Raw genomic sequence first — 27,107 nt, 5'->3', positions numbered from 1 at the left:
GATATATAGTTTCTTGTATATGTACAGAATATTTCTGGAGGGAATAATTAAATATAAAATGCCTCTGGGGAGTGGCTGGAGAGCAGGGATGAGAGGGTGTCTTATTTTCTATTTTATACTACCTTTTGGATATTTTGAATTTTGTATTATACGAAAAAAATTTTTTTTAATGGAAGAAACACATTCAACTCAAAGTATATTTCTGTATTACGTATAATCCATTATGGAAAGTTAGGGAATAGAAAAGTGAATTTAAAAAATCCCTCTGGTTCATATATCTGATAAGGGGTTAATATCCAGAGTCTATAAAAAATCCTATAATTCAACAACAAAAAACAACTAACTCAATTAAAAGATGAACAAAGGACATGAATAGACATTTCTCCAACAAAGGTACACAAATGACTGATAAGAACACGGAAAGGTGCTCAGTATTACTAATCATTAGGAAAATGCAAATGAAAACCATGATGAGATACTATTAACTCATACTCATTAGGGTAGCTACTATTAAAAAAAAATAGTAACAAGTATTGGTGAGGATGTGGGGAAATTATAACGCTTATGCACTCTTAATGTAAAATGGCGGGCACTTGGGGGGCTCAGTCGTTAAGCATCCAGCTTCGGCCCAAGTCATGATCTCACGCTTTTTGAGTTCGAGCCCCATGTCAGTCACGCTGCTGTCAGTGCAGAGCCAATTTTGAATCCTCTGTCCCCCTCTTTGCCCATCCCCAACTCCTGTGTGCTGTCTCAAGAATAAAGAAAGCTTAAAAAAAATAATAATTGAAAAGTTTCTAAGACCCATGTTCATAGCAGCATTAATCACAATACTCAAAGGTGGAAGCAACCCATGTGTCCACAGCTAGATGAATTGGTAAACAAAATGTGGAATACACATGTAGTAGGACATTATTCAGCCTTAAAAAGGAAGGGAATTCTGATACATGCTGCAACATGGATGATCCTTGAGGTCATTTGCTAAGTGAAATAAGCCAGTCACAAGACAAATTCCATTTATGTGAGGTCCCTAGAGTAGTCAAATTCATAAAGAAAGCAGGATACTGGTTACCAGGGGTAGGGGGTAGGGAGGAATAAGGAGTTGTTTAATGGATACAGAGTTTCAGTTTTGCAAGAGAAGAGTTCTGGAGATTGGTTGCACAACAATGTGAGTATACTTATCACTATTGAACTGTGCATTTAAAAATGGTTAATGTGGTAAATTTTATGTCATGTGTATTTTGCCACAGTTAAAAAAATATAACATACCCCCTCCCCCCAAAAAGTCACCCTTAGGTATAGTGGTGGGGAATGAATATGTAAATAAATGACTGATACAGAATATAATCTAAGTGTCCAAAATGAGGTGTAAACAAAGCTTTGGGTGCCATAGGATGGGGCATAGCTAACAGATTGGAGATTGCCTGTGACTTCATAAAATATGAGTGAGTTTTGAGCTTGTATTAGGAGACTGCAGCATTAAGTGTGTGGAGAGGGTGGAAAGAAACCTAGGCTGAAAGAGTAGAACAAGTAAAGGCATAGGGAGGGAATGTGAAGGGTACCATCATAAAAGAGAAGATGATGATGCTGGGAAAGAATCAGGTCAGACTCTGCATGTCTTTGAATATTGAGCCACATTTTTCCTGCCTAAGTTTGTGTCACTCTTGATTTGTTTGGGGTGTAAACTACTTTGAGGGCTTCCTCAATCCTGCTGGTGTTTTGTTTCTACCCAAGCCGATTCTACCTATTTTCTTCTTAGGGTAGCCACTTACATTCCTTTCCCTGTAAAAAGCCATTATTTTTACGTATGTTGAATGGAAAACTCCCCTTCCCAGCTCCTTTTCTTTCATCTTGTTCTGCTTCTGTGTTGCACTAAGGCAGAGTCCTGTTTGCCCTGTGCCACAGAGGCCATCTTTTCTTAGATTTCTTCCAGCCAACGGAGCAGAATATGTTTAGTACACAAAGAGCTGAAGATGTTGTATTTCAAAGTTTTTCCCTAAATAAAGCAGTGTACAATATAAATTCACCGGGCCTTATTGATTTTCTCCGTGACAGGTGAGATACCTAATTTAGTTGCTTGGCTGATATGTCACTATTTTGTCTCTGCAAGCTATAACCTTGCTCTTTCACTCTTTTCATTAAAGAACTGAATTCATAGAGTTGATAGGAACCGTGCGCGATTTTAAAGGTAGAATTTGTCCTTTAGCCAGGCATTAGATTGTTGTGTTTGTTTCTTCGATCTCTTTTTCTTCCTAATTTTCAGCTGTTAAAGGCAATAAATGGAGATGATGTGGATTCTGACTTCATCTGTCTTGCTAATTTTAATCTGCTAGGAACCGTGCAGTGGAAAAAAAAAAAAATCTAAGAAAAACTATTTTCTGATCAGCTTCTACTGAAAATACTTAATCAAAGTAGTCAAAGGGGAAAGTTACATTCTCAAGGATTGCTACTTGATTATGGAATTAAAATTGTAAGAGTGGTGATTTATCTGAAGTGTGATTTTCTCTTGGGGAAAATTTGCCATCCTATTAGCATTTATTTGCATATCTTTTACTTTTAACAAATACATGATTGGATCTGAAGATAGAAGACTACATTTGCTCTTATATAAAATTTAATTTTATGGTAATATCGACTACCTAATTATTATCTTTCTTTAAGTATCTTTGAGGAGTCTGGTTGGTTAGAAAACATGTTGCGATCAGTGCCTTGGAATTAATCAAGGTGGTCCTGTTGACTTATAGAGAGGGCTCATCTTGGCCTTTGTCTGACACATATTTTAGTTCTCAAGCTAACTAATATGGCTAAATTGGGGGAGAATTAGTCATAGTGGTAGGCCCTACCAGTCGTAGGAGGTGACTGGGCTTGGGTGGTGATGGTTGCATCAGCTTTGTATTTGACAAATGGAGCACACCAATATGGTTATGAATGTTTAACAGGTAAAGTAACTACTGCAAAAAAGTGGTAGCTTAAAATTAATTGCAGTTTTTGTTTAAAAAATGTGGTTGATTTTTAAGTACTTTGTTCTGTATTTGCTTTTATGTTTGCTGAAAGTATTACACATGAAGATTATGCTTTAAATACTATAAAATGTCTTTCTACTATTAACTAAATGATTGTGGAAAATGTTACATTTTAAAGGTCATGTTGATTTTCTGGCATTTCCAGTTTTACATTTTACACATACAGTTGAATTGGTTTAGCTCCTAGTTGAGTGTTTAAAGATCCGGGTAATAAATGTAGAAGGGAAATTGCAAAAGGGCACGATGTTTTGAAATGCAAGTATCTTCCAGCTTTCCTGTGTTTCAACAGTGAAATATGAAGTTCTAAGAGCCAATACAGAGGGGCTGAAAGGATAGCAGGATAATAAATGTTTTCAGTGCTTAAGTCCAAAGACAACTCCAGTGATATTTTTCTCTTAATTGATGTTGTATATATAGATTTGTACTTTTCTTCCTTTTATACCCCTTCTGCATTTGAAAATTTATTAGAAATTAACGAGACTTGAGCATTTACCTTTTACATAGTGGATTGAACTAATTGTGTATTCAGAACACTCCTCATAAAAGTTGCATCTGAATGCTGTGGTAGCAGCTATGAAATCAATAACTCATGTTATGTTTATTGGGAGTGATGAATATTTACTGGGAGTGGTGACTAAGTGGGAGGTGGGGAACACAGTGCTTAAATGCACAGGCCATGGGGGCACATAATCTGGATTCAGCTCTGCTACTTACTGTCTGTGTGACCTTAGGAAGGTTACTCAAATACTGTGAACATTAGTTGATATCTTTCAATGTGGGATAAGAGTAGGTGAATGTAAGAGATTAATCGAGGTAACAAAACAGAATAACGAAAATTTTTATATTAGTATCATTGATATAGCGATACAATATTTTAGATAATGCAAGTGACTATTCTTTACTAGAATGAAATTTTTATTTCACTGGTTTCACAATAAAATTGTTTCACAGTTTTTCTTTCTGTTTCCAATTAATGCTTCTTTCAGAGTTTACAGATTTGATAATAATTTGTGAAAGAGTATATCTGACTGATTTTGAGAGTGTCTGCCCATCACTCTATCCTTATTAAAAATGGAAGAAAACCTCACTGTACTGTTAGTCAAAAATTTTTATATGACTACCTAATGTTTGTACTGAAGTTAACACCTAATATAGCAAAATGTTGGTATAATTTTGGCCAAGGAAAAATAACATCTTAAATATTGCCTAGGGGATTCTGTTATGTCTGTCTCACTACTAAAACTGACCTTTCATCTGTGATTTTATTATGGCTAGACACAAATGATTCATTTGGCTAGACTCATGAAGAGGTGAGATTGCCACCTTTCTTTGTAATTAATTGGATAACAAATTACTTGACTAGGGAAAGGGGAAGGTCTTTAGGTGATATGTCTAGCCTTTTTTCAGAACAAAGATATATTAGGTTCTGAAAAACTTCTTCATTATTCAAAACTGATAGATATTAATTTAAATTGCTTTGAATTTCTGTATGGCTCATATATTTTTATCTAGCTCATATACTCCCTAAAATCCATCAAAATTGTTACTAAATCTTCTTTCTGAGCCATTTACCGTAACAACCATTGTGATGCTCCCTAATATCATTTGCTGTTGATGAAACAATAAAAATAAGTTTCTTAAAAAATTGGAAAGATCAGGGAATTGTTCTCAGGGCCACCAAGCTATTGATTAAGTTGACAACAACCTATTTGGTGACCCATATGAAAATAATTTTATTTATTGTTACTGGCACTTATTTGTAAATAGGGTTATATTTATCTTTGCTGCTGACAGCAGGAATATATTAGAAGTTTCCCCACGTGTGTGTGTTATCTTGTACTACCCAACCAGCTATGTGATGTGTGTTTGTTAAATGAGCACATGTATAAAGACCAGGCAAGTGAACATGATTTCATGAGCATGGTAACCTTGCAGCAGAAGCCAGAAGTGGTCTTTGAGCACAGGTGCAGTGATGATGATGATGGGATGTATATTGAAAGACAGGTAATTTTAGGAGTGGGGAGAAGGGGCTATTCTATGGATTTCTGATATGGAAGGTAAAGGCCTGAAGTTAGACTCAGAATCACAGATAGTTGAAGCAAAGAACCTTACAGGTAGTCCACTCAAACAGATGAAATGAATTGCTGGGTCATTGGCATAGCTAGGACTTGAATCCAAGTTTTTTGATTTCTCCTTTGGTGCTGAGCATCGGAAGGGAAGTAAAGATTTAGCTCTAGAATTAGATGGGTCCTTTGGTTCTTTGGGAATGACAGGTGCAGGGAGGTGCTATAACAGATAGATTGGGTGGCCCTCCAAACAGCCTGCTCAGGCCATCCAGTTTCTTTCTTATGCTCCTGACTGGTATTTAAAGGAACGGAGTGCCTGACACAGTCATACCAAACTGTCTCTCCATCAACTTTATAAGTAGGTGGTAATATAAACCACATCTAAAGTTAAGTAGGGGTTAAGCGTTGGTTGAGCATCCTACTTCCACTCGGGTCATGATCTCACCGTTCATCAGTCTGAGCCCTACGTGGGGCTCTGTGCTGGCAGCTCAGAGCCTGGAGCCTGCTTCAGATTCTGTCACTGTCTGTCTCTGCCCCTCCCCCACTCACACCCTGTCTTTTTTAAAAAAGTAAATATTAAAAAAAAAAATTAAAGGGGCGCCTGGGTGGGTGTGTTATCTTGTGGCTCAGTCGGTTAAGCGTCCAACTTTGGCTCAGGTCATGATCTCCCAGTTTGTGAGTTCGAGCCCCTTGTTGTCCTCTGTGCTGACAGCTCAGAGCCTGAAGCCTGCTTCGGATTCTGTGTCTCCCTCTGTCTCTGTCCCTTCCTCACTCACACTCTGTCTCTGCCTCAAAAATAAATAAACGTTAGGGGCGCCTGGGTGGCTCAGTTGGTTAAGTGTCCGATTTCAGCTCAGGTCATGATCTCGCAGTCCATGAGTTCAAGCCCCATGTCAGGATCTATGCTGACAGCTCAGAGCCTGGAGCCTGCTTTGGATTCTGTGTCCCTGTCTCTCTGCCCCTTACCCGCTGGCACTCACTCTCTTTCTCTCTCTCAAAAATAAATAAACATTAAAAAAAAATTAAAAAAAATACATAAACGTTAAAAAAATAAAAAAAATAAATAAAATTAAGCAGACAGTCAAGACACACTTGCTTAGTGCTTGCAAATGCTTCACAAAATTCTAAGACTTTTAGGAGAGAGGAGTAAGCCATGGTACTTACTCTTTAGGGGCTTTGAGCATAGATGGGGAGAATGGACATATCTATACAAAGATAACTAATAATACTGGGTGCCAAATGAGGGTGTGGCTAGTACATGTCAGAGGAGTTTGGGAGTGGAAGACAGTGCCGGGGCTTAGAGTTCTCATGTAAGGTTTCCCAGAAGAGATGAAAATTAGGTTGGTTCCTTCTCAACTCAGTAGATCTTAGGAATAATTATATGTGTTCAATTGTAAAGATTTCGGATTCACCTAACTTAGGAAGTTTCGGAGCTAGAAGTTGTTTTCAGATGTTTACCTGACTTGCAGTGGAATACCATTCCACAATTCCAACAGTTGTGCAGAGGACGGCTGAAGGTTTCTGTTTTGAGACTCCCATTTCTGCTTATCACTGCTGAGTTCACCAGCAGGTCGAATTCTCCCTACTGGGGTGTTCCCAATGGTCTTCTGAATGTTGCGATATGGAGCCCCTTGGTTGCAGTTACCCTGTTCTCAATTTTTTCTTTATTGGCCAAATAGTTAAAATTGCCACTTATGTGTGAGTTTGGTGAATTTTCTCATTTAAGGTGATCTTTTTACTAAGAGATTGTTAAAGTGAGGTGGGGTATTCATGTAATATATATAAAACATAGCTGCAGCTGGCATTTCCAGTGGGCTTTTCTGTTGTTCAGTTATATTATTTTTGTGTTCTTTGTTATGAATCATTAACTTGAAGATTGGTACACAAATAATGCCATTAAACATTATAAGATAAATAATCTTATTGCTGCATCAGAGAATAAATACACTTCCCCAAACCCATGTTGTTTTTACTCTACCTGGATATCTGCATTCCAATGATATTTCTCATTTTATCACAGATAAGGGCCTATAAACTCGACAGAGGTGAATTTAAACAAGAAATATGAAAAACGTTAGTGCTCTAATTATATAGTTTGAGCCTTAGTCCAACTCTAATCCTTTAAGTTGGTGGTTTTTAACCTTTTTTTTCTTATTTTTTAATGTAGTGAACCCTTCAAAGAAAATCTTTTTTGGAATTCTATTATTAAAAAAACCAAACAGATAGAAACAGAGTAACTATGACTAAAGAAGGGAATCGGAGCTCAGAGTTTTGGTCACTTTGTGTTTGCTCCCTTTGGCCCTCATGCCTCTAGGGAATCCTTAAGGACACCATGGAGCTTGGGATAAAAACATTGCTTTTAAGGAAAAACAAGCTAAAAACTTCCTCAAAGTAAGCTTTTAACTGGAAAAATAATGTTGATGTCCTACAGTTGAATTTGGTTGTGAAAAATTACTTGATCCTTCTTACCCACCTTTACTGCCTTTAGCCATGAGTGTTGTGCTGTGATTTCTGGAAGAAAAACCAAAAAAATCCACCTCTTGAAGTTCAGTGTACATAAACATACACATACATAAATATACATAATTTAAAAAGAAATACTTCCTCAATAAATATCTTCCAACTGCCAAGTAAAGCTACCGGATGAGAGAGAAGGTAGTCAGACACATGAACATATTTCCCCATGCACACAGACACAACGCACACACACACCTAATTTGTTACAAGTGGTTAGGTAATGGCTTTCCCTTCATCCATACCTCCACAACATCCATCATATTCTGAATACAAAGCAGATAGTCTACATGGATGGGAAATTTTGAGGTTAGCTTACCAAAATAATTACTTAAAAATTGTTATTGATAATACATTATTGGAAGTAATTTGTTAATTTCTTCCATAAAACTGTATTGGCAATCAAACACTGAAGTTTGGCAGGGAACAAGAGTCCCTGCCCTCGAAGAACTCACAGCCAATTGGAAGTAAGGATGAGAAAGTCAAGTGTGATAAATGCTATAGCAGAGGAAGCATAGGATTTTGTGGGAATGTGTAGAGGAGCAGTTAATTCAGACCTGGAGAGCCAGGGGGGACTTCCTGGTGGGGTGATATCTCAGCATACTGAAGGATGAATAAGAGTTGGCTGAGACAGGGGTACCTGGTTGGCTTAGTTGGTAGAGCATGCAACTCTTGATCTCAGGATTGTGAGTTCAAGCCCCACATTGGGCGTAGAGCTTACTTAAAAAAAAAAAAAAAAAAAAAAGAGTTTCCAAGAAAAAGAAAGGTGGGAAGAGTAATGAAGACAGAGGGGAATATACATAAAGGCCCAGCAACAAGTAAAAGCATGATGCATTCTAGAACTTTCATGTAGCTGGGTTTGGCAAGGGCATGATGTGCTAATGAAAGATAAGTTGTATGCTAAATCTAAGGAGCTCGATATTGTGCTACAGAAAATGGAGAGTTATTGAAGGATTTCAAGCAGGTGGAAGTTGTGGTTTGTATTTTTTTTTTAGTACATGGCACTTGGCTAACTACCACGTTGACCTTGGGGCAGTCATTCTCTGAGAGTAGAAGGACCAGAAATTATCGAATACTGTATAGTTTGTCTTTCTATTATATCCCCAGTTGCCTATCTTTTCTATAAAACCTATCTTTCTTCATTTTACTTTTATGGCCCTTGTCACCTTATCACGAGGCCAGATTAATTCAAAAGAACAATGTTTAATGTTCAATATGTATATAGATACACAGGTATATCTTCATTCTTTCAGTATAGAAACTGTATGATGCCCTGCACGTAGCAGGTACTCAAATGTTTATTGACATAAAAGGAGTAAATACTAAAGGAAGAAATGCTAGCTCAATTCTCTCTCTCTCTCTCTCTCTCTCTCTCTCTCTCTCTCTCTCTTTTTTTGTGATCATTTCTCTGCTCAGTGTGTTTTAGGCTTAGATAATTTCAACATCAGCTGTTTCTTGGCAAACCCCAGGGGTCTGACCATTTTATACTAGAACTAATGATAATAAAGTGTGCATTTAAAATAGTTCAAATTCACAACTTTGTATTTTACCACTGGATCTCAAACTCACAGAACAGCTGGATATGCAGATATAAAATCAAAAAATAGTGGAAAGCTTTATTTACTTCACTCAGTTATTATACTTTGAAAATTTTATAGATGGATAATTTATGAACTGAAGAAAAATGTTTGAACCTTCAAGGGAGCTAACTTAATTTCTAACATATATGTGAGAATGATCCCAAAGGAAACTTATTTTAAAATAGTATTTTATAAACTTTAAAAAAATGCATTTTATTAAACTTAACAGTTTATAAAATACTTTCATGAGATTACTTATACTAAAATTAAATTTGCATTACTTAACTTACCTTTTGAGGCTAAATACTCAGTTCTTTTTTTTGTTTGTTTTAAAATTTTTTAATGTTTAATTATTTTTGAGAGATTGAGAGAGAGAGAGAGAGAGAGAGAGAGAGATAGCGCCAGCAAGGGAAGGGCAGAGAGAGGGCGACACAAAATCCAAAGCAGGCTCCAGGCTCTGAGCTGTCAGCACAGATGTGGGGCTTGAACTCATTCACCACGAGATCATGACTTGAGCTGAAGTCAGACCCTTGACTAACTGAGCCACCCAGGTGCCCCAATACCCAATTTCATAAAATAAGCAAATCTCAAGGTACTTTATCATAGTTTATAATTATTACTGACCTTAATTATTTAGTGACCAGATTTTCCCATATTTAGTGCAGGAACACCTTCAAGCAGGCCCCTGCGACCTTTTATGTTCTTCTATCATTTTTCGAAGCATCTCTTTACTTAGAGGTGTAACAAAATGTTCCAGGTTCATCTTATACCTTCCCAGGTCCAGCCCTGGAATCAATTTTTTCTCTGAAGAGCTTTTAGTGAAGAATAGTATTAGAACCTAAGATCCAGATACTAGAAGTTCTTGTTACTACTGGGGTAACAAGATACTGGGGTATCTTTGCTTTTAGGTCTCTAGAGGTTTTTTCTTCACTTTCCCCTGTGTCTCCCCTTTTCCACAGAGCACCATGGTTTCCAACTAATACTTTTATTCTTTTGGTCAAGGCTGCAGTGTATCTAATATAGTTTCAGAGCTGCTTCCCTCATTTTTTGCATTTCTTCTTCCCTCCATCCCAACTGAGGGTATATAATTGAATACTCTGTTCAGAAGTTAATGGGATTAGGGACACCTGGGTGGCTCAGTCAGTTAAGCACCCGACTCTTGGTTTCAGCTCAGGTCATGATGGCACTGTTTGTAGGACAGATCCCTGTCTTGGGCTCTGCGCAGACAGTGTGGAGCCTGCTTGGGATTCTCTCTTTCCTCCTCTCTCTCTGCCCCTCCCCCATGCTCACTCTTTATCTCTCTCTCAAAAATAAATAAACATTAAAAAAAAATTAATGGGATCAAAAGAGAGTGGGAGGAAACTTTTGGAGGTGTCCCATATGTTTATGGAATATGTTGTGGTGATGGTTTCACTGGTATATACTTATTTCCAAACTTATCAAAGTGTATCCATTATATATGTACAACTTTTTGTATGTCGATTATACTGCAATAAAGTAGTATTTCCTTAAAAAAGGAAAGATGATGGGTGAATTGCCATGATGGGCAGTGCAGAGTCAGTATGAACTGTCCACCTCTGGAATTCTTTTATATGAGAAAGAAAGAAATCTCTTTCCTGTTTATACAAACTAAAAAAAAAAAAAAATGTTGATTGGATCACTGCCTTTTCCACAGTTGATGCCTGTTTAATTCTCTGTCTTGTTTAGATTTTTTAAGTGGATAGTGGAGCAAAGACCGTTTCTTTTTCGTTAGATATGTAACATGCAATAAAAATGTATGGAGTAAATCACGAATACTGAAATGGTTTTGCCTTGTGTTTCACATCTTTCATTAGAAACCATGGCTGAAGCAATATAAAGTTTAAAGTTTTCTTTCTCTTTCTGTTTTTACTTATGGAATGTTTCTCTACCTCTTTGCATTTTACTCAGAATAGCATAGGCATTTCTCTATTAATGCCATGTTTGCATTCCTGAAAAATCTTTAATTCTGCAAAGTCATGTGCTATGAGTGATAGGGCTTACAGGGAATAGAGTGTTAGGAACAGATGAGAACAGATCATTTGAGACCAGTGGAATGTCGTACACAGAATAACACACACACAAAATGGCCAAATCTCAACTGGCATTTATACCCAGTGTCACAGTTCATCTTAGGCAGTCTTAAACCCTGGTTTTCCTCCTGACAGTTGTGTCCTCATAGTCCCACTTCTCCCAGAGACTAATTTCGTCAAGGTTAAGAAGGGTGTTGACTTACGAGTTTTACTTTATTCTGAACACAGTGGAAAATATTGTGCCTTTCTTCATCGGCACCCTCAGCTTCCTCAAGTAGCTTAACATAGACGTAGACAAGTGGAAGCCTTGAAGCCGCCGAATGGAACTTTCCCATTAAGTGTGAGGAGACTCTCTCCTGCTGGAGCCAACACAACTGATGTCATTTTCCTGCACATGAGCTAATTCGCATTAAAGGAATCTCTGTGGTAGCGGGAAAGACTACTCTTAATTTGCTTTAGTTTGCAAAGGAAATATGTACCCACTATTGAAAATTCAGAGAATATGGAAAATTACACAGAAGAAAGCAAAAATTCCTTGACTGCCTATAAACACTGCTGTCATCATTTTGGCTCATCTTCTTCCTCACCTGACCTCTTTCGATAATTATGATGATGATAATAATAGTCTATGTGTGTATAAAATTTCAAAGGAGTTCCCATTATACTTAGAGTTTTCCAACTCCATATGTCAAGCAGTATAGGTACACAATATCCTTTTTAATCATTACAAATGATTCTACTTGATGCAGGTCAGTCTGTTGTTTATGTATCCATAGACCCTTTTATAGATTGTTTTCAGGTTATTAGAGAAAGGATTAGAAAATCCTTGATCCTGTCTTCACACCTTAGAATTGGTGCCTCTGCACAGAAGGTGTGTTCATGTAACATGTTGGCACATTTTGCCATGTTACCTTCAAGAAAGGTTTCACCCATTTATAGCACCAGGAGAGCATGAGATGTGGTATTTTTCCGCCCTGGGTGCTTTTTGTTTTCTAAATCTTTGCCAGTTTGATAGGTTAAAAAGGTGATTTTTATTTGTCTTTTGTTGTTAGTGTGGTTAAACACCTTTTTATATCTCTGTAAACTATCCATATTTGCTTTCAATGAAATGCCTTTCACGTATTTTGCCCACTTTTCACTCAGAACATTTGTTTTTTCCCCTATAATTTATAAGAATTACATAATTTTCAAGATATGAAGCTTTGAGGATTAATATATATTGCAGCTTTTTATATCATGCTGATTATCTTTTAACCTTGTTTCTGATATGTGTTGATTTTTATGTAGGCAGACCCATCAGTAATTTTCTTTTATGTTTTCTGGGTTTTATTAAATGTTTGAAATGTCTCTTCCTACCCCTAAAAGACTGTTTGCCTTTATTTTATTTTTTATTTTAATTTATTTTATTTTATTTTATTTTACATACATAACATTTATATTTTTATTATATATGTAATAGAAGAAAAAACATATATATATTTTTAGTTTTATTTTAGAGAGAGAGAGTGTGCAAGCAGGGGAGAGGGGCAGAGGGGGAGGGAGGGAGGGGGGGGGGAGAGAGAGAGAGAGAGAGAGAGAGAGAGAGAGAGAGAGAGAGAGAATCCCAAGCAGTTTCCATGCTCAGCATGGAGCCTGACGTGGGGCTCTATCCCATGACCCTGGGATCATGACCTGAGTTGAAATCAAGAGTTGGACACTCAACCAACTGAGCCACCTGGGCACTCCAGTTTTGTGTTTATATTTTTATTTTTTATATTTAATTTTTGAATTGTGTGAGATTTATTTTTCTATAATGAGTTAAGTAAATATCCACCTTTGATTTTTTCCCCCCTTACAAATTGTACAAATTGTAGTTATTTCAGCAACCTTTGTTAATTCAAGTCCCTTCTTCTCAATGTTAATATCTTTATCATATAAGTTTGTGTCTTTGGATCTATTTCTGGGTCTACTATTTTATTAGGTATTTCTGCAAAACAAATTACCCCAAAACTTAGCAGCTGAAAACATGTATTATCTCTTACAGTTTCTTTGGGTCTGTAATTTAGGAGCAGCTCAGCTCTGCACTTCTGATTCAGGATCTGTCTTCCGGTTGAAGTTAAGATTTCAACCCAAGCCACAGTCATCTGAGGGCTTACCTGACACAGGAGAATCAGCCTTGCAGTTGGCTTACTCACAGGGCTGGCCATGGTAATGCTGGCTACTGGGGAGAGGGAAGCCTCAATTCCTTTCCAAGTGGGCCTCTACTGTGGCTGGCTTTTTTTTTTTTTAATTTTTTAACAATTTATTTTATTTTTTAAGAGATAGAGACGGACAAAGCATGAGTGGGGGAGAGACAGAGAGAGAGGGAGACACAGAATCACAGAATCAGAAGCAGGCTCCAGGCTGTCAGCACAGAGCCTGACGCAGGGCTTGAACTCATGAACTGTGAGATCATGACCTGAGCCGAAGTCGGACACTCAACTGACTGAGCCACCCAGACGCCCCAATGTGGCTAGCTGTTCTTATGACATGGTGTTGGCTTGCCTACAAGTGGTGATTAGGAGAGAGAGCTACAAGGGAGTTATCCTTTTCATGACTCACATATCACATAGCATCATTTATACCACCTTTTCTTTGCTAGAAGCTGGTCACTAAATCCCGCCCACCCTTATGAAGATGGGAATTAGGCTCATCATTTTGAAAGGACTGTCAAGGAATTTGCAGAAGCATTTTTAAACCACCATGTCTCCTTTTTGTTCCATTTATATATTTAACTCTTTCTGCACTAATATCATACCATTTTAAGAGTTTTCTGTCAAACTGATGGAATGTCACATAATGCTATGCCTACATTATTTGACAGACCATTGACTCTTACTGGTCAAGCGTCTAAAAATATATATACAAAATAATATTTATAATAATCTGGTGACATTTTAAGTTGCCTTATCTTCCCAACTTCTCATTCTTTTTTAGAATTATGTAGTAGGGATCATCATATTTCATTGAAGGTACCTGCTTACAGCATTTTTGAAAAACTGTTTTACGTTATTTCATACTGCTGTGAGTAATTTTAAATGCTTTGATTGGCAGATATGTCATAGCTTCAGGGCATTGCATCTTGATGCAATGTCACAGGTATTTTTTTTTTTTTTTTGTCACAGGTATTTTAAACACAATCTTCTAATATACTGGCAAGTAGGTAAACTCAAAATAAGGGATTTATGTGTGGGGTGCAATCTAAGTAACATCCTAGTTCCATATGCTGTATACTCACCAGGGACTCATTATGATCCCTGGACTTTCTGTGAAGCAGACACTTGAGTCCAGAAAGTGCTGTGCTCCATCTGCCTTAGTCTCCAGGCTGCACAGGATGAGCCTCTTTGTACTCTGACCTCTTGACTGCTATTTTTTTTTTAACTTAACGCTGCCAGCGAGGCCGTCATTGCCATTACAACAAGTGTGCGCCCCCGCCCCCTACACTTGCACTTGTAATTTTAAAGAACCATAGCTCCTTATTCCAAAGACATCAGTTATTGTTGCTTTTGCCTTAAATTGCGTACATCTTCTCGTCTGGCTTGCATCTTTGTCCAGCACCGAGCCCGCACTGCTCTTGTTGGAGCTCCCTGCAGACATGCAGCTGCCATAGATGGGCTGTGGGCAGCCTTCCAAAACTCCCCACCATCCTTTGGACAGGTTTTATTTTTGACAGACTAATCAGAGCTTTAATGTGCTTCCTTGCTGGGGGAGCCTGTGTTTCTAATTTTTATCTTTACCATTCTGTAAAGAGTAATAACATTGCCTGGGCTGGCCATAAGTTTCCTGGTTACACTGTATTTTCCAGTCCCACTTTTCTTGTGACCTTGCTTTCCCATCTTTGGGAAAAGATCCCTTTAGGGTCTGTTGGCTTTGATTATTTTGAGAAGCCTTTTTACTTCCTATTTGCAACCCTGATTAAAGGAAAAGCCATGTTTTTTCTCCTTATCTCTTAATGTGAATTTGAGGTGATGTTTATATTCACTTACAGGCATTTGTAGTCTGGTGAAGAAAGCAGTGTATTTGAGGCATAAAGAATAGGGATCAAAATAGGATTTTCATGATCCCTGAAATCACGTTCTTTTAAAAAGTTGCTCATTCCGGGGCGTCTTGGTGGCTCAGTTGATTTTGGCTCAGGTCATGATCTCACAGTTCGTATCTCACAGTTCGTGAGTTTGAGCCCCACATTGGGTTCTGTGCTGACAGCAGGAGCCTGCTTGGGATTCTCTCTATTCCTCTCTCTCCCCCCCTCCCCCACTCACACATGCCTTCTCTCTCAAAAAAACAAACAAAAATGTTGCTTATTCCACGAACTGTCAAACCCATTAGAGACCCTGTATCACATAAAAATAGGGCAGAAATAGGGTTAGTGTCAACACTAACTAAGAGAAAAATTATGAAGTATTAGAGAGTGGGCCAGAATCTGAGAAAGCAAGGTAGGTAAGGAACAGCAAAGCTGATACCTCAGATAATTGTGCTACAGGAATTGTGTGTCACATGATGTTTTCAGGGACATTTTAACTTTCCAATATTCTTATTTATTTTGTGCCCTTCTTTTTTTTAGGTTCTCAATGTTATATTCTCTTTATTTCCCCTGTCTCACTCTTATTTCTTAGTTTTGATTTTTTGAAGAGTTTTGAGATTTTTTTTTTTGAGAAGGATGTTTTTTCCTTTAATAGGCTATCTTAATTGTTTATTAAAAATTTTTTTAATGTTTATTTATTTTTGAGACAGAGAGAGCATGAGCAGGGGAGGGGCAGAGAGAGAGGGAGACACAGAATCTGAAGCAAGCTCCAGGCTCTGAGCTGTCAGCACAGAGCCTGTGATACGGGGCTCGAACTCACGAACTGTGAGATCATGACCTGAGCTGAAGTCATATTCTTAATTGACTGAGCCACCTAGGCACCCTGCTATCTTAATTTTTTAAAAGCCAATTTTGCACACAGCAGAATGCTAAATAATGTGGTATTTTAAAAAAGCTATGCAGTAAGTGTTCTGATACTAGAGATGTGTTCTTTTGCCAATTCAAAATGTTATTGTTTCAAGAATAAATAGGGTTATGGTGAATAGTCCAATATTGTCTAATTCCTTTTTTGGGTTGCAGATGAGTACCTGGTCTGTTTCATTTACACATATATTTAAGTGGCCACATTGTTAGCTTAAAATCCATATTGCCTTTAGCTTTTACTTAATGATAACAGTTATGCTTTTCTATTAAACTAAAAAAAAAATAGGGGCGCTGGGGTAACTCAGTTGCTTGAATGTCAGACTTCGACTCAGATGGTGATCTTGTGGTATGTGGGTTTGAGCCTGGCATGGGGCTCTCTACTGTCAGGGCGGAGCCTGCTTCAGACCCTCTGTCCACCTCTCTGCACCTCCCCCACTCACTCTCTCTCTCTCTCTCTCTCTCTCTCTCTCTCTCAAAAATAAATTAACATTAAAAAAAAAAATAGAGTGCTGGGGCACCTGGGTGGCTCAGTCCCTTAAGCTCCCACCTTCAGCTCAGGTCACAATGTCATGCTTTGTGAGTTCGAGCCCTACATTAGGCTGTCAGCACAGAGTCCGCTTTGGATCCTGTCTCCCTCTCACTCTGCCCCTACCCCTCTCGCGTGCTCTCTGTCTCCCTCTCTCAAAAAATTAATGAACATTAAAAAATTAAAAAAAAAAGAGTGCTGTGTTGACACCCAAATTTTGTGAATATTAGAGTTAAAGCTTACGAAGCTTCTCCTTGCTAATGGTTATCATTTAGTAGAATTTTTCTCACTCTATGGAAAGCTATCCACTTGCCTGTTAATTTTTATGATAAACTATTTTTTGCAGAATTTATGGCATTTTAATAACTGAAATTTGAGATTGGGCCTTAGTTGTAAGTGCAGTCAAATAGTGTCTATATGGAGTTAAAGGATAAGGATAATTTATAGGATTAGGGTCGACTGAGTCAGCTCTTAGGTCTAGTGTGGTATTATGGATTTTCTTTTACATGAGTTTCAAAATTATTGGAGTCATGAAGATATCCAAATTGCTAAGGGACAAAACAGAGCAAAATAAAAAAATAAGTATTAAAGTGAGTATCATTCCTCACTTCTCTTAACATATATCCTGTTTGTGGTCTGGCCAGCATTCTTACTATATCAGGCCCTAGGTACCTTTACTCTCAGAATTATATTTTCCTATTGTCTGAGAAATTTACCTAATATAATTTATTTTTCTTTTATTTCCAATATTTAATGATAATTTTTAAATGTATAGAAAAGTTATAAGAATTTTTTAGTGAACATTCTTAAACCTACCTTCTACATTTAAATTCATTTTTTCTTCCCTTTTTTCTCATGATTTTTTTTCTTTCAATTTCAGCTCTTCTTTTTTTTGTTTTCAATGACTGTTATATAACTTACTCCTGTAGTCCAATTCTGGCATTAAGTTATATTTTTCCTTTATTCTGCTTTTTAAAACTTAAATCACCTAAGACAGTGCTTCAGTGTTGCCACTCCATAATTCTTGTCAATTAGCCAGTATCAGTAAATATGGTAGTCCCTAACCAGTGAAATCCTAGAACATGATTAAGTTCAAAGCAGTAGAAAAGTATCAGTCTGTTTAACAGGTATCCCATGACCTAGAAGATAGGCTTTCCTGATTTTATTGCATGCAATGGACATCCTTAAGTCTACTGTCCTCTTTTGATTTGTTATTACTAGTCCCTTTCTTTTGGCATGGCTAATGCTTTTACCTGAAGAAATAAATACCTTTTATTTGATGATCCAGCCATTGTTCTCTAAGAAACTTATAATGTACTCAGGTACTACTTTTATGGGGCTTTATTTTTTTTCTTCATACAAATGCTTACTTCAACAGAACAACACATGCAAACATTTTGCACCTCCAAAACACCCTGCAAGTTTTCTCAGGTGAAAAAATTGTGGCTCAGCAAAGATGAAGTAATTTGTCCAAAGTCACGTGATCGAGTCATGATTTGAACTGAGGTCAGTTAGATTCACAGGCCACCAACTTTATACTGCCTTTCCTCTTTGCTGATGCTGCCTCTGCGCGGAGCACTGCCGGCCAGAGGAAGGGCTCCTCTTCTGTGGCAGAAGGAAGAGTGAGCATAAATGCAGGACATTTGCAAATTGAAGTCCTTACCAAAAACCTGTAAGTTGCACCTCATAGTTGTTTTCTGGTGGTATTTTCTTTCTACACCAGTTGTAGTAGAACATACCCATGGAATTCATTTGCGTTTAAACAGTCCTGACTTCAAATTAAGTGTGTCAGTTTTAATCTCTCTTCTCTTAGTATCTAGATGCTTATCAGTTTACCAATAGTGACTTACAATTATCTCCATCAAGAGGCAGTTTTAGGTCAAGACAGAGGACCATTACTATCTTCATTAGGCTACTAGTAGTGACTTTTTTTGGGGGGGGGTATCTTTGCCAGACATAGTTCACTTTATGTCTAATTCCATTACATTTATCCCCTTTATTATTTTTGGTTAGTTTTTTCTTTATTCTTTATTTTTTCTTGCCATTTTGTCCTTTCTGAGAATTTTTGAGCGAGAACTGCTAAGTCACACAGGTTAAAAGGTAAGGGAATTGACGCTGGAGTTCACATTATAAAGATTACCAATTGTCTATTTTATAATCTCTTGTTTATTTGTAAAGTGAAAGGAGCAAGGTGGCCCTGAATTTTTTTAAATTGGTTTCCATAGATTACTTTTCCCAGATCTTCTTCTAGTACAAGCAAAAGTGTTCTAATTCATCAGTTACTATTTTTCTCTTTCATTATAATGTCAATCTAAATGTATCCAAATTCCTTCTGATTTTGTACATGCTTAGGTTGTTTACAGAGTGAGGTTATTGGGAACAGGAGCTCCTAGAAAGATTCATGGAGAAGGGTGGCCTGATCAAGGATGGTCATCTACTCATTTCTTGTCGTCTTGTAACAAATCGCCCTGGGAAGGAACTGAAAGGTGTGTCTTTTTACCTCTGGTATCTTAACATCGTGTCTAGCAAAGGAGACAATTAATGTAGCAAGAATGGAAATGTAAGCTCCATGTGGCCAAGGACCACACCTACCTTGTTCTGCATTGTGTATTCATCCCTTATCACAGTTCCAGAAGTGGAGTCGGTGAGCGGTAAATAAATATATTTTAAGTGAGTCAAGATTGGGTGTCAGATTTTCTTGGATTCCTGCTCTTACATTCTCTGATGGTTCATAGTTTATATAAAACTATAAAACTTTTATATAAAAGTGTGAGTTTATACATGAAATCTTGATTTGGTTATCCAAATGTGCAGGCTTATTACTATGACTGAAAGATTACATTTTCTATAAGATACTGCTTTGTAATTTATTATTTTCCTGTTACTTTCAAGCCTCCCACACAATTTTTAAATAGTTTTTGTAATTAGGATGACTTGAGGTGTATTTATCCACCTGGTTGCTATGGATGAGTGACTGGTGACTTTGTAGAGGCTAAAATATAAGCAAGTTTAAGAATCATTGTAGATGAATTCATGCATGATGAAGCCATTATAAGTCATGAGAGGGAAGAGAGGCATTTATGCTGTAGGTCATTATGTGGTTGAGGTCAGCATCACCAAGAAACTTTACCTTGTAGGTACTGTATAGCAGGTGGCAAATATGATTTCAACTGAATCTGAAAGCTTATTTAAAAATATTCTCAGTTCAGCAATGAACCAGGTGTGCCTACTACTTAAGCATTAATTTTCTCAGGAGCAATGTTTTGAACCTAAATGACTTGCGTGGTCCCTAGAAGAATGAGGTTCCTGATAAAAATTATTCCCTTTTTGCTGGGGATGATTTTAGTAGCATATTGTCATTGCTGAAAGGAAATGTTCTCAGAGGAAACAGATGCTGGGTGCTTATTAGTATGGAGGCTTTATTTTTTATTTATTTTTAACGTTTATTTATTTTTGAGACAGAGAGAGACAGAGCATGAACAGGGGAGGGGCAGAGAGAGAGGGAGACACAGAACTGGAAGCAGGCTCCAGGCTCCGAGCTGTCAGCCCAGAGCCTGACGCGGGGCTCGAACTCACGGTCCGGGAGATGGTGACCTGAGCTGAAGTCGGATGCTCAACCGACTGAGCCACCCAAGCGCCCCAGTATGGAGGTTTTAAACATAGAAGGTGTGAACAAAAGACCAGGTCACTCCAATGATTCTTTGGCAATTCCTATAGATAAAGAAATACATAAACTTTAACACGAAATGTGAATGTGATAGAACTTTAAGCGATTTATTTGTACGACTTGCTAAGGAAATGTAGTGTTTGTTTCACTTATGCATGGTTTCTTTAGTATTTTTGTGATGAAAGCTTAAAAAATTTGTTTAATGTTTATTCATTTTTGAGAGACAGGGAGACAGAGCGTGAGCAGGGAGGGGGAGAAAGGGAGACAGAGAATCTGAAGCTGGCTCCAGGCTCTGAGGTGTCAGCACAGAGCCTGACGTGGCTCCAACTGATGAACTGTGAGATCATGACCTGAGCTGAAGTTGGATGCTTAACTGACTGAGCCACCCAGACACCCCTGTGATAGAAGCTTTTAAAAGTGTTTGATTTTTATGTGGTACAGGTGCCCTTCCAATTGAGGTAGGATAGGGCTGTACTGAGACTTTTCTTTTGAGCCTCTGAAAACAGGGACAACTTGTTTCCAAGGTAGCTTGGTTCCCCCCCGGGCTTGAGCAGAATCTGCACACCTTCAGATTGGCACTCCTCCCACATGCTCCTTGAGAGTCTCTCCGTAGAAAACTTCTGGGCTTGACTTTGTGGTGCAGGAGATGGTCAGCAGTGGAGTTGTGAACGCAAGAAGTGGAAGAGCAGTGGCTTCTGGTTCTTTACCTATAATGAAATGTTCTTTGACGTGATTGGCACTTGTTCCAGCTTCTTTGTTTCCTTTTGTAACCAGTTGTTTAATAAAAGCAAAGTCTTTTTTTCTTTTTAACGTTTAGAGTCTCACATGTTTAGAGCAATAACCTGAGTGACTTTTTACAATTTTATTTTAGTATTTGCTGAAATCCCAGAGAAACAATTGAACAACTTATAGAAACATGAGTGTTGGGCATAGAAAGGACCTTAGAAATTGAATCTAGCCTCTTTCTTTTTACAGATGAGGAAACTGAGGCCTGAAAGTGAGTTGGTGAGGCATACAGCTGGTGATAGGTCACCTCAAGGCCCCAGACCCTAATTACCATATTCCTTCTTGGCTGCCACAGTGACCAGACAGAGTAGCAGTTTATGGGAGAGTGATATTGGAAAAGAAGGGGAGGCTCAAAATTCTGGGGCTCCAATTCTGACACAATTGATGTTTTCTCCCCCCCCCCCCCTTAATTTACATTATAAGCATGCAGGTTACCCTATCACTGGGGTAACTGTGACATCATCGGATTTGAAAGTTTTCCCAGTCTCCATTCTGCACATATCCCTGGTCGTATAGTGAAGTTCCATGCATGCAGGACACAAGGAACCATAAAGAGAACACTTATATTTTCATTCTGTCATGTTTGCTTTTTTAATTCTAAGAGCCACAGATGTATAGGAGTGTGCTTTTCTATCTACATTTGTCCTATCCTTTTTCTTTTTCTTTTTTTTTTTTTTGAGTCTAAATCCTCAAGTCTATTTAACCTGATTGTTAAAGTATATTTTTGCTTTATATTTAAGCAAGCATAAGCTTATGTGTTTAAGGCCAGTTTGTTAATTACTTAAAATAGTCAAGTAGTCAAGTTGTTTGTAATATGGATTGTCAGCATTTTTTTTTTTTTTTCTTGTTTGAACCTAGTGCTTACTCTGGGTGAGTAGGAAGGTAAGACTGTCTAAGGCTTTTCAAACTCTCAAGAAGTTTTCCCAAGCATGCAATATTTCAGTATAGCCTGTTTTGGCTACATAAAAGAGCTGCAGTCAGTTAAATATGTTTATTGCTGCATAAATAGGGAGAATCTTACTTGGTGTTTTTTATTCTCCTCAGGGCAGCATAGAGAGTGGACTGAGAAAGGGTGGGTTATTTATCAGGATGGGAAATAGATGAGGACGGGCATCATCCCATACTATCTATGTACTAAAGTGACTTCATAGCATCATCTTTATTTTTTAAATGTTAGAAACCAGTGAAAGTTCAAAGAAGAAAATAGTTATCTACACTTCCAGCATCTAGAATGAACCGCTTAGCATTTTGATAAACCTCCTTTTTCCGTTTCTCTCTATAGTTTACTAATTATACATGTGACATATGGGTGGTTATTAAACAATGCACACAATGATGCAAATAATATTCTAGTTTAAATACTTTTATATTCAGATACAAATTTACATAGAAAATATAAAGTATTGTTTGTGAGAGTTTTTAAATGATATTGTATTGCATGCCCAGCCATCTTGATATTCTCTACACTTAGCATTGGTGTTTAGCAGACAATAACTAAATGTTTACTAAAGTAAAAATTAAAAAAGGAAATAAATTGTACACATACTTTATCCAAAAAGAACTTCATTTAGTTTCTTAAACAGCTGTATTTTACTTTGCTCCTACACCTTCACACACGCTACCCCATGTGCTTGAAATGCCCAGGTCTCACCTCAAATGCTGTTTCCTTTGCGAAACCTTTGCTGATCATTTGCTGATGGAGGGACTTCCTTGCTCCATGTTCCCATGCTCCAGGGCATGGCCTTTTTCAGTGCTTATTTCCATTTAAAATATTTGTTTAGGGGCATCTTCCCTCGTACACTGTGACTCCTTGAGAGCAAGAATCATGTCTGCTTTTCCGCCTCTGTATCCTTAGCACCTAAGTTATGGCCTTGTGCTTAGTAGGACCGAATAAACGTTTGAGAAATCAAATTATGAACATGTTTTTACTACTTTGGAATGCAGTTCACAGGGATAACAAAATAACAGTGCTTTCATAGGTCACTACTGCCTCTTGACACTTCCTTCTCTTCCCTCCCCTCCCCTCTCCTCTCATTGCCCATCCATTTCCACTCCTGTCATTTTAACCTCCAAAATCTGTATCTTAAGTCTGATGATGATGATGATTATTATTTTAAGTAAGCTCTATGCCCAGTGTGAGGCTGGAACTCACAACCCCGAGATCAAGTCACATGCTCCACTGACTGAGCCCACAATGTGCCTCTAATTCTGTGTCTGTCATGACCACTGTGGCCCAGCCTACCATCATCTCTTACCCAGGACCACTAGCATAATTTGGTCTCCCTGCATCTATCTTGTTCCATTCAATGAAATAGAACAGACTAAAATGACAGCCTATTACGTAGTAAGAATAAGTATTGTTTTGTGAAACGTTTCAGTTCTTATTTGCTGCATTTTGAGGGTATATGTGTAAGTTGTGTGTGTGTGTATGAGTGAGTGAGTACTCAGGTACCGAGTTGCTGTATAGAGTGTATGTTCTTTCAAAACAGTTTGAAAGTCATTTTCCTATACTGATAATTCTGGAGAATTCTTTTGCTCTGTCATGATCATAAGACTATGTATTCCTCATTACCATGTGACCCTCTTTTGTGTCTTCAAAGGCAAAATTCCTTTAAAATAAAGTTGGAGGTGAAGTCTTTTCGATGAAGCTATTTGGAAATGATCCCATAACTACAACAATCTGGGTGTCACATAGGCAGTGACACCCTTTCTTCATGTGTTCCTCATTTCAAGTGTAAGTTATATAGGTTATTGGATAAAATTTTCAGATATGAGTACCTGGACCGAATTTAACACTGTCCTGGTGTATGCCTTTTTGGTATATGCTTGGTCTGAATTGCATTTTTGGATCCTTTTGAACCTGCTCTCAGAAGGACAGAAAGAAATCTTAGGTCATCTTGGAAGCAAACTGAGCTGTAGGCTAACCAAAGCCTTGTGATTGTGTTAGGGAACTTTAAAGTTATTCTGATCCAGCCGTACACTGCAAAGAAGGAGGGGTCCTGAGAAATCTAACTCACCACTCCTTTCTCCCCCTCCTTTAATATTGGGTAGCCCTTGTAGCTTGTCCAAGTAAGAACCATGGACAAAGTCATCATTTATCTTTCCCAACCATGAAGGTTCCTCATCTGTTGGTCTATGTTTGGCTCCATTTGGTCTGGTAGGGTAGCATACCTTGATCTCTCACTATTTTGTTTTTTATTGCATGAGACAGTTAAGGGATTGCTTATCCCTGGAAAATCTGAAAATTAGTCAAATGGATACAGGGTGAGTGTTGGTAATTATCTGTATTGAATTCACATGCTGGGTGAATTCACAAGGCTGGGTGAGAAGATACTTCAAGACTTTCTGTAAAGGCTTTTTTTTGTAGCAGTGCCTGTGGCCATGACTTGCCTGGATTGGGTGGTCTGTGTGGCCAGAGTGGAGGGAGTGTCAATGCAGGTAAAAACGAATGTGGCTTTGTTCTTTACAGCCCATGCTTCATGGTTTCTCATGTACAGCAGCAGGAATTCTGTGTATTATTTCTATGATGATACCTAAATCTTTTCCTTGATCTATCATAGATTTCATCATCATATTAGTTAGGATCAGTTTGGCTGCTATAACAGACTCATAGCAGTGGTTTTTAATAGTTCAGATGTAAGCAGTGCAGCATACTTACAGTGTCTTCATGGTGCTGGGGACCTAGGACCTTTCTATTTTGTTGCTTTGCTCTCTTTAACTTGAGATGGCTATCCCTACTCCTACTACCACCTTGTTATCATGGTATTGTAAAAAGAGAAACAGGAAGGGGAGGGCATATTCCTTTTCAGGGCACAGTGTGGAAGTTTATCAGTTTTTCTCATAAGCCATTCATCAGATCTAGTCACATGGTCACTCTTAGCTGCAACGGAGTCTGGGCATCCATTTGTCCCATTAAAACTTCTGTGACTGTTGAAGAGAACAGATGTCAGGGGTATAAGGAGCATCTCCACCATAATAGTCAACAACCTGAAAGGATTTACTTTTTTAGAATGTTTATTTGTTTTCTAACTTACTGCTTTGTGAAGAGAAAATTTCCACTGAAGTCATCAAGTGGATTTCGAGTACAGAAAAAGAGTTAACCTGAGTTAGTGTATTTGCCTTTGGGATTTAAGTCAAATTTATTCCATAGCTAATAGGGATGGGTATGAAATATATTAAGAGATGAGGTTGCTTTTCCTTAACTCTTATTTTTCTTATGCTGGTTTTGTTTCTTTTCTTTTCTTTTCTTTTCTTTTCTTTTCTTTTCTTTTCTTTCTTTCTTTCTTTCTTTTTCTTTTTTTTCTTTTTTACCATTTTTGAGGCTAATTTCATGCTTGTTTTCTTTGCATTTTTAGGTATGGCACAGTCAAAAGGCTGGGTGAGAAGATACTTCAAGGCTTTCTGTAAAGGCTTTTTTGTAGCGGTGCCCGTGGCCGTGACTTTCCTGGATCGGGTGGCCTGTGTGGCCAGAGTGGAGGGAGCATCAATGCAGGTAAAAACGAATGTGGCTTCGTTCTTTACAGCCCATGCTTCATGGTTTCTCATGTACAGCAGCAGGAATTCTGTATATTATTTCTATGCTGGTACCTAAAAAGTTTTAAAAATGCCTTGACCTGAAATTTAACTTTACTAATTTTTTTATAAGGTCTCTTATAAGGTTTATTTATTTATTTATTTATTGGTTTTTTTTTTTTTTTGTTTTTTTTTGTTTTTTTTTCAGCTTGCTTTTTTAAAATTTTTTATTTATTTTTTTATATATGAAATTTATTGACAAATTGGTTTCCATACAACACCCAGTGCTCATCCCAAAAGGTGCCCTCCTCAGTACCCATCACCCACCCTCTCCTCCCTCCCACCCCCCATCAACCCTCAGTTTGTTCTCAGTTTTTAACAGTCTCTTATGCTTTGGCTCTCTCCCACTCTAACCTCTTTTTTTTTTTTTTCCTTCCCCTCCCCCATGGGTTCCTGTTAAGTTTCTCAGGATCCACATAAGAGTGAAACCATATGGTATCAGTCTTTCTCTGTATGGCTTATTTCACTTAGCATCACACTCTCCAGTTCCATCCACGTTGCTACAAAAGGCCATATTTCATTTTTTCTCATTGCCACGTAGTATTCCATTGTGTATATAAACCACAATTTCTTTATCCATTCATCAGTTGATGGACATTTAGGCTCTTTCCATAATTTGGCTATCGTTGAGAGTGCTGCTATGAACATTGGGGTACAAGTGGCCCTATGCATCAGTACTCCTGTATCCCTTGGATAAATTCCTAGCAGTGCTATTGCTGGGTCATAGGGTAGATCTATTTTTAATTTTCTGAGGAACCTCCACACTGCTTTCCAGAGCGGCTGCACCAATTTGCATTCCCACCAACAGTGCAAGAGGGTTCCCGTTTCTCCACATCCTCTCCAGCATTTGTAGTCTCCTGATTTGTTCATTTTGGCCACTGTGACTGGCGTGAGGTGATACCTGAGTGTGGTTTTGATTTGTATTTCCCTGATAAGGAGCGACGCTGAACATTTTTTCATGTGCCTGTTGGCCATCCAGATGTCTTCTTTAGAGAAGTGTCTATTCATGTTTTCTGCCCATTTCTTCACTGGATTATTTGTTTTTCGGGTGTGGAGTTTGGTGAGCTCTTTATAGATTTTGGATACTAGCCCTTTGTCCGATATGTCATTTGCGAATATCTTTTCCCATTCCGTTGGTTGCCTTTTAGTTTTGTTGGTTGTTTCCTTTGCTGTGCAGAAGCTTTTTATCTTCATAAGGTCCCAGTAATTCACTTTTGCTTTTAATTCCCTTGCCTTTGGGGATGTGTCAAGTAAGAGATTGCTACGGCTGAGGTCAGAGAGGTCTTTTCCTGCTTTCTCCTCTAAGGTTTTGATGGTTTCCTGTCTCACGTTTAGGTCCTTTATCCATTTTGAGTTTATTTT

General features: G+C 37.9%; 1 protein-coding gene across 14 annotated transcripts in view; it reads left to right on the top strand.

Moving 5' to 3' along the window:
* The window catches only part of IMMP2L (inner mitochondrial membrane peptidase subunit 2), an 888,431-nt gene that overhangs the window by 14,236 nt on the left and 847,088 nt on the right, over nt 1-27,107 (top strand). For 13 of the 14 annotated variants that reach the window (XM_019825713.3, XM_023250510.2, XM_045053277.1 and 10 more), the window contains one exon: nt 25,529-25,665. In XM_019825713.3, coding sequence (XP_019681272.1) covers nt 25,531-25,665 — 135 coding nt within the window. In that variant the 5' untranslated portion in view covers nt 25,529-25,530. Of the gene's footprint in view, nt 1-23,773; nt 23,908-25,528; nt 25,666-27,107 lie in introns of all 14 variants that reach the window. The other variant, XM_045053271.1, reaches the window with a different exon arrangement.

The sequence above is a fragment of the Felis catus genome, chromosome A2 (assembly GCF_018350175.1).
Source record: "Felis catus isolate Fca126 chromosome A2, F.catus_Fca126_mat1.0, whole genome shotgun sequence".
Classification (NCBI taxonomy): Eukaryota; Metazoa; Chordata; class Mammalia; order Carnivora; family Felidae; genus Felis; species Felis catus.
Note: the sequence above shows the minus strand (reverse complement) of the source record. Positions and strands in the feature narration are given on the sequence as shown.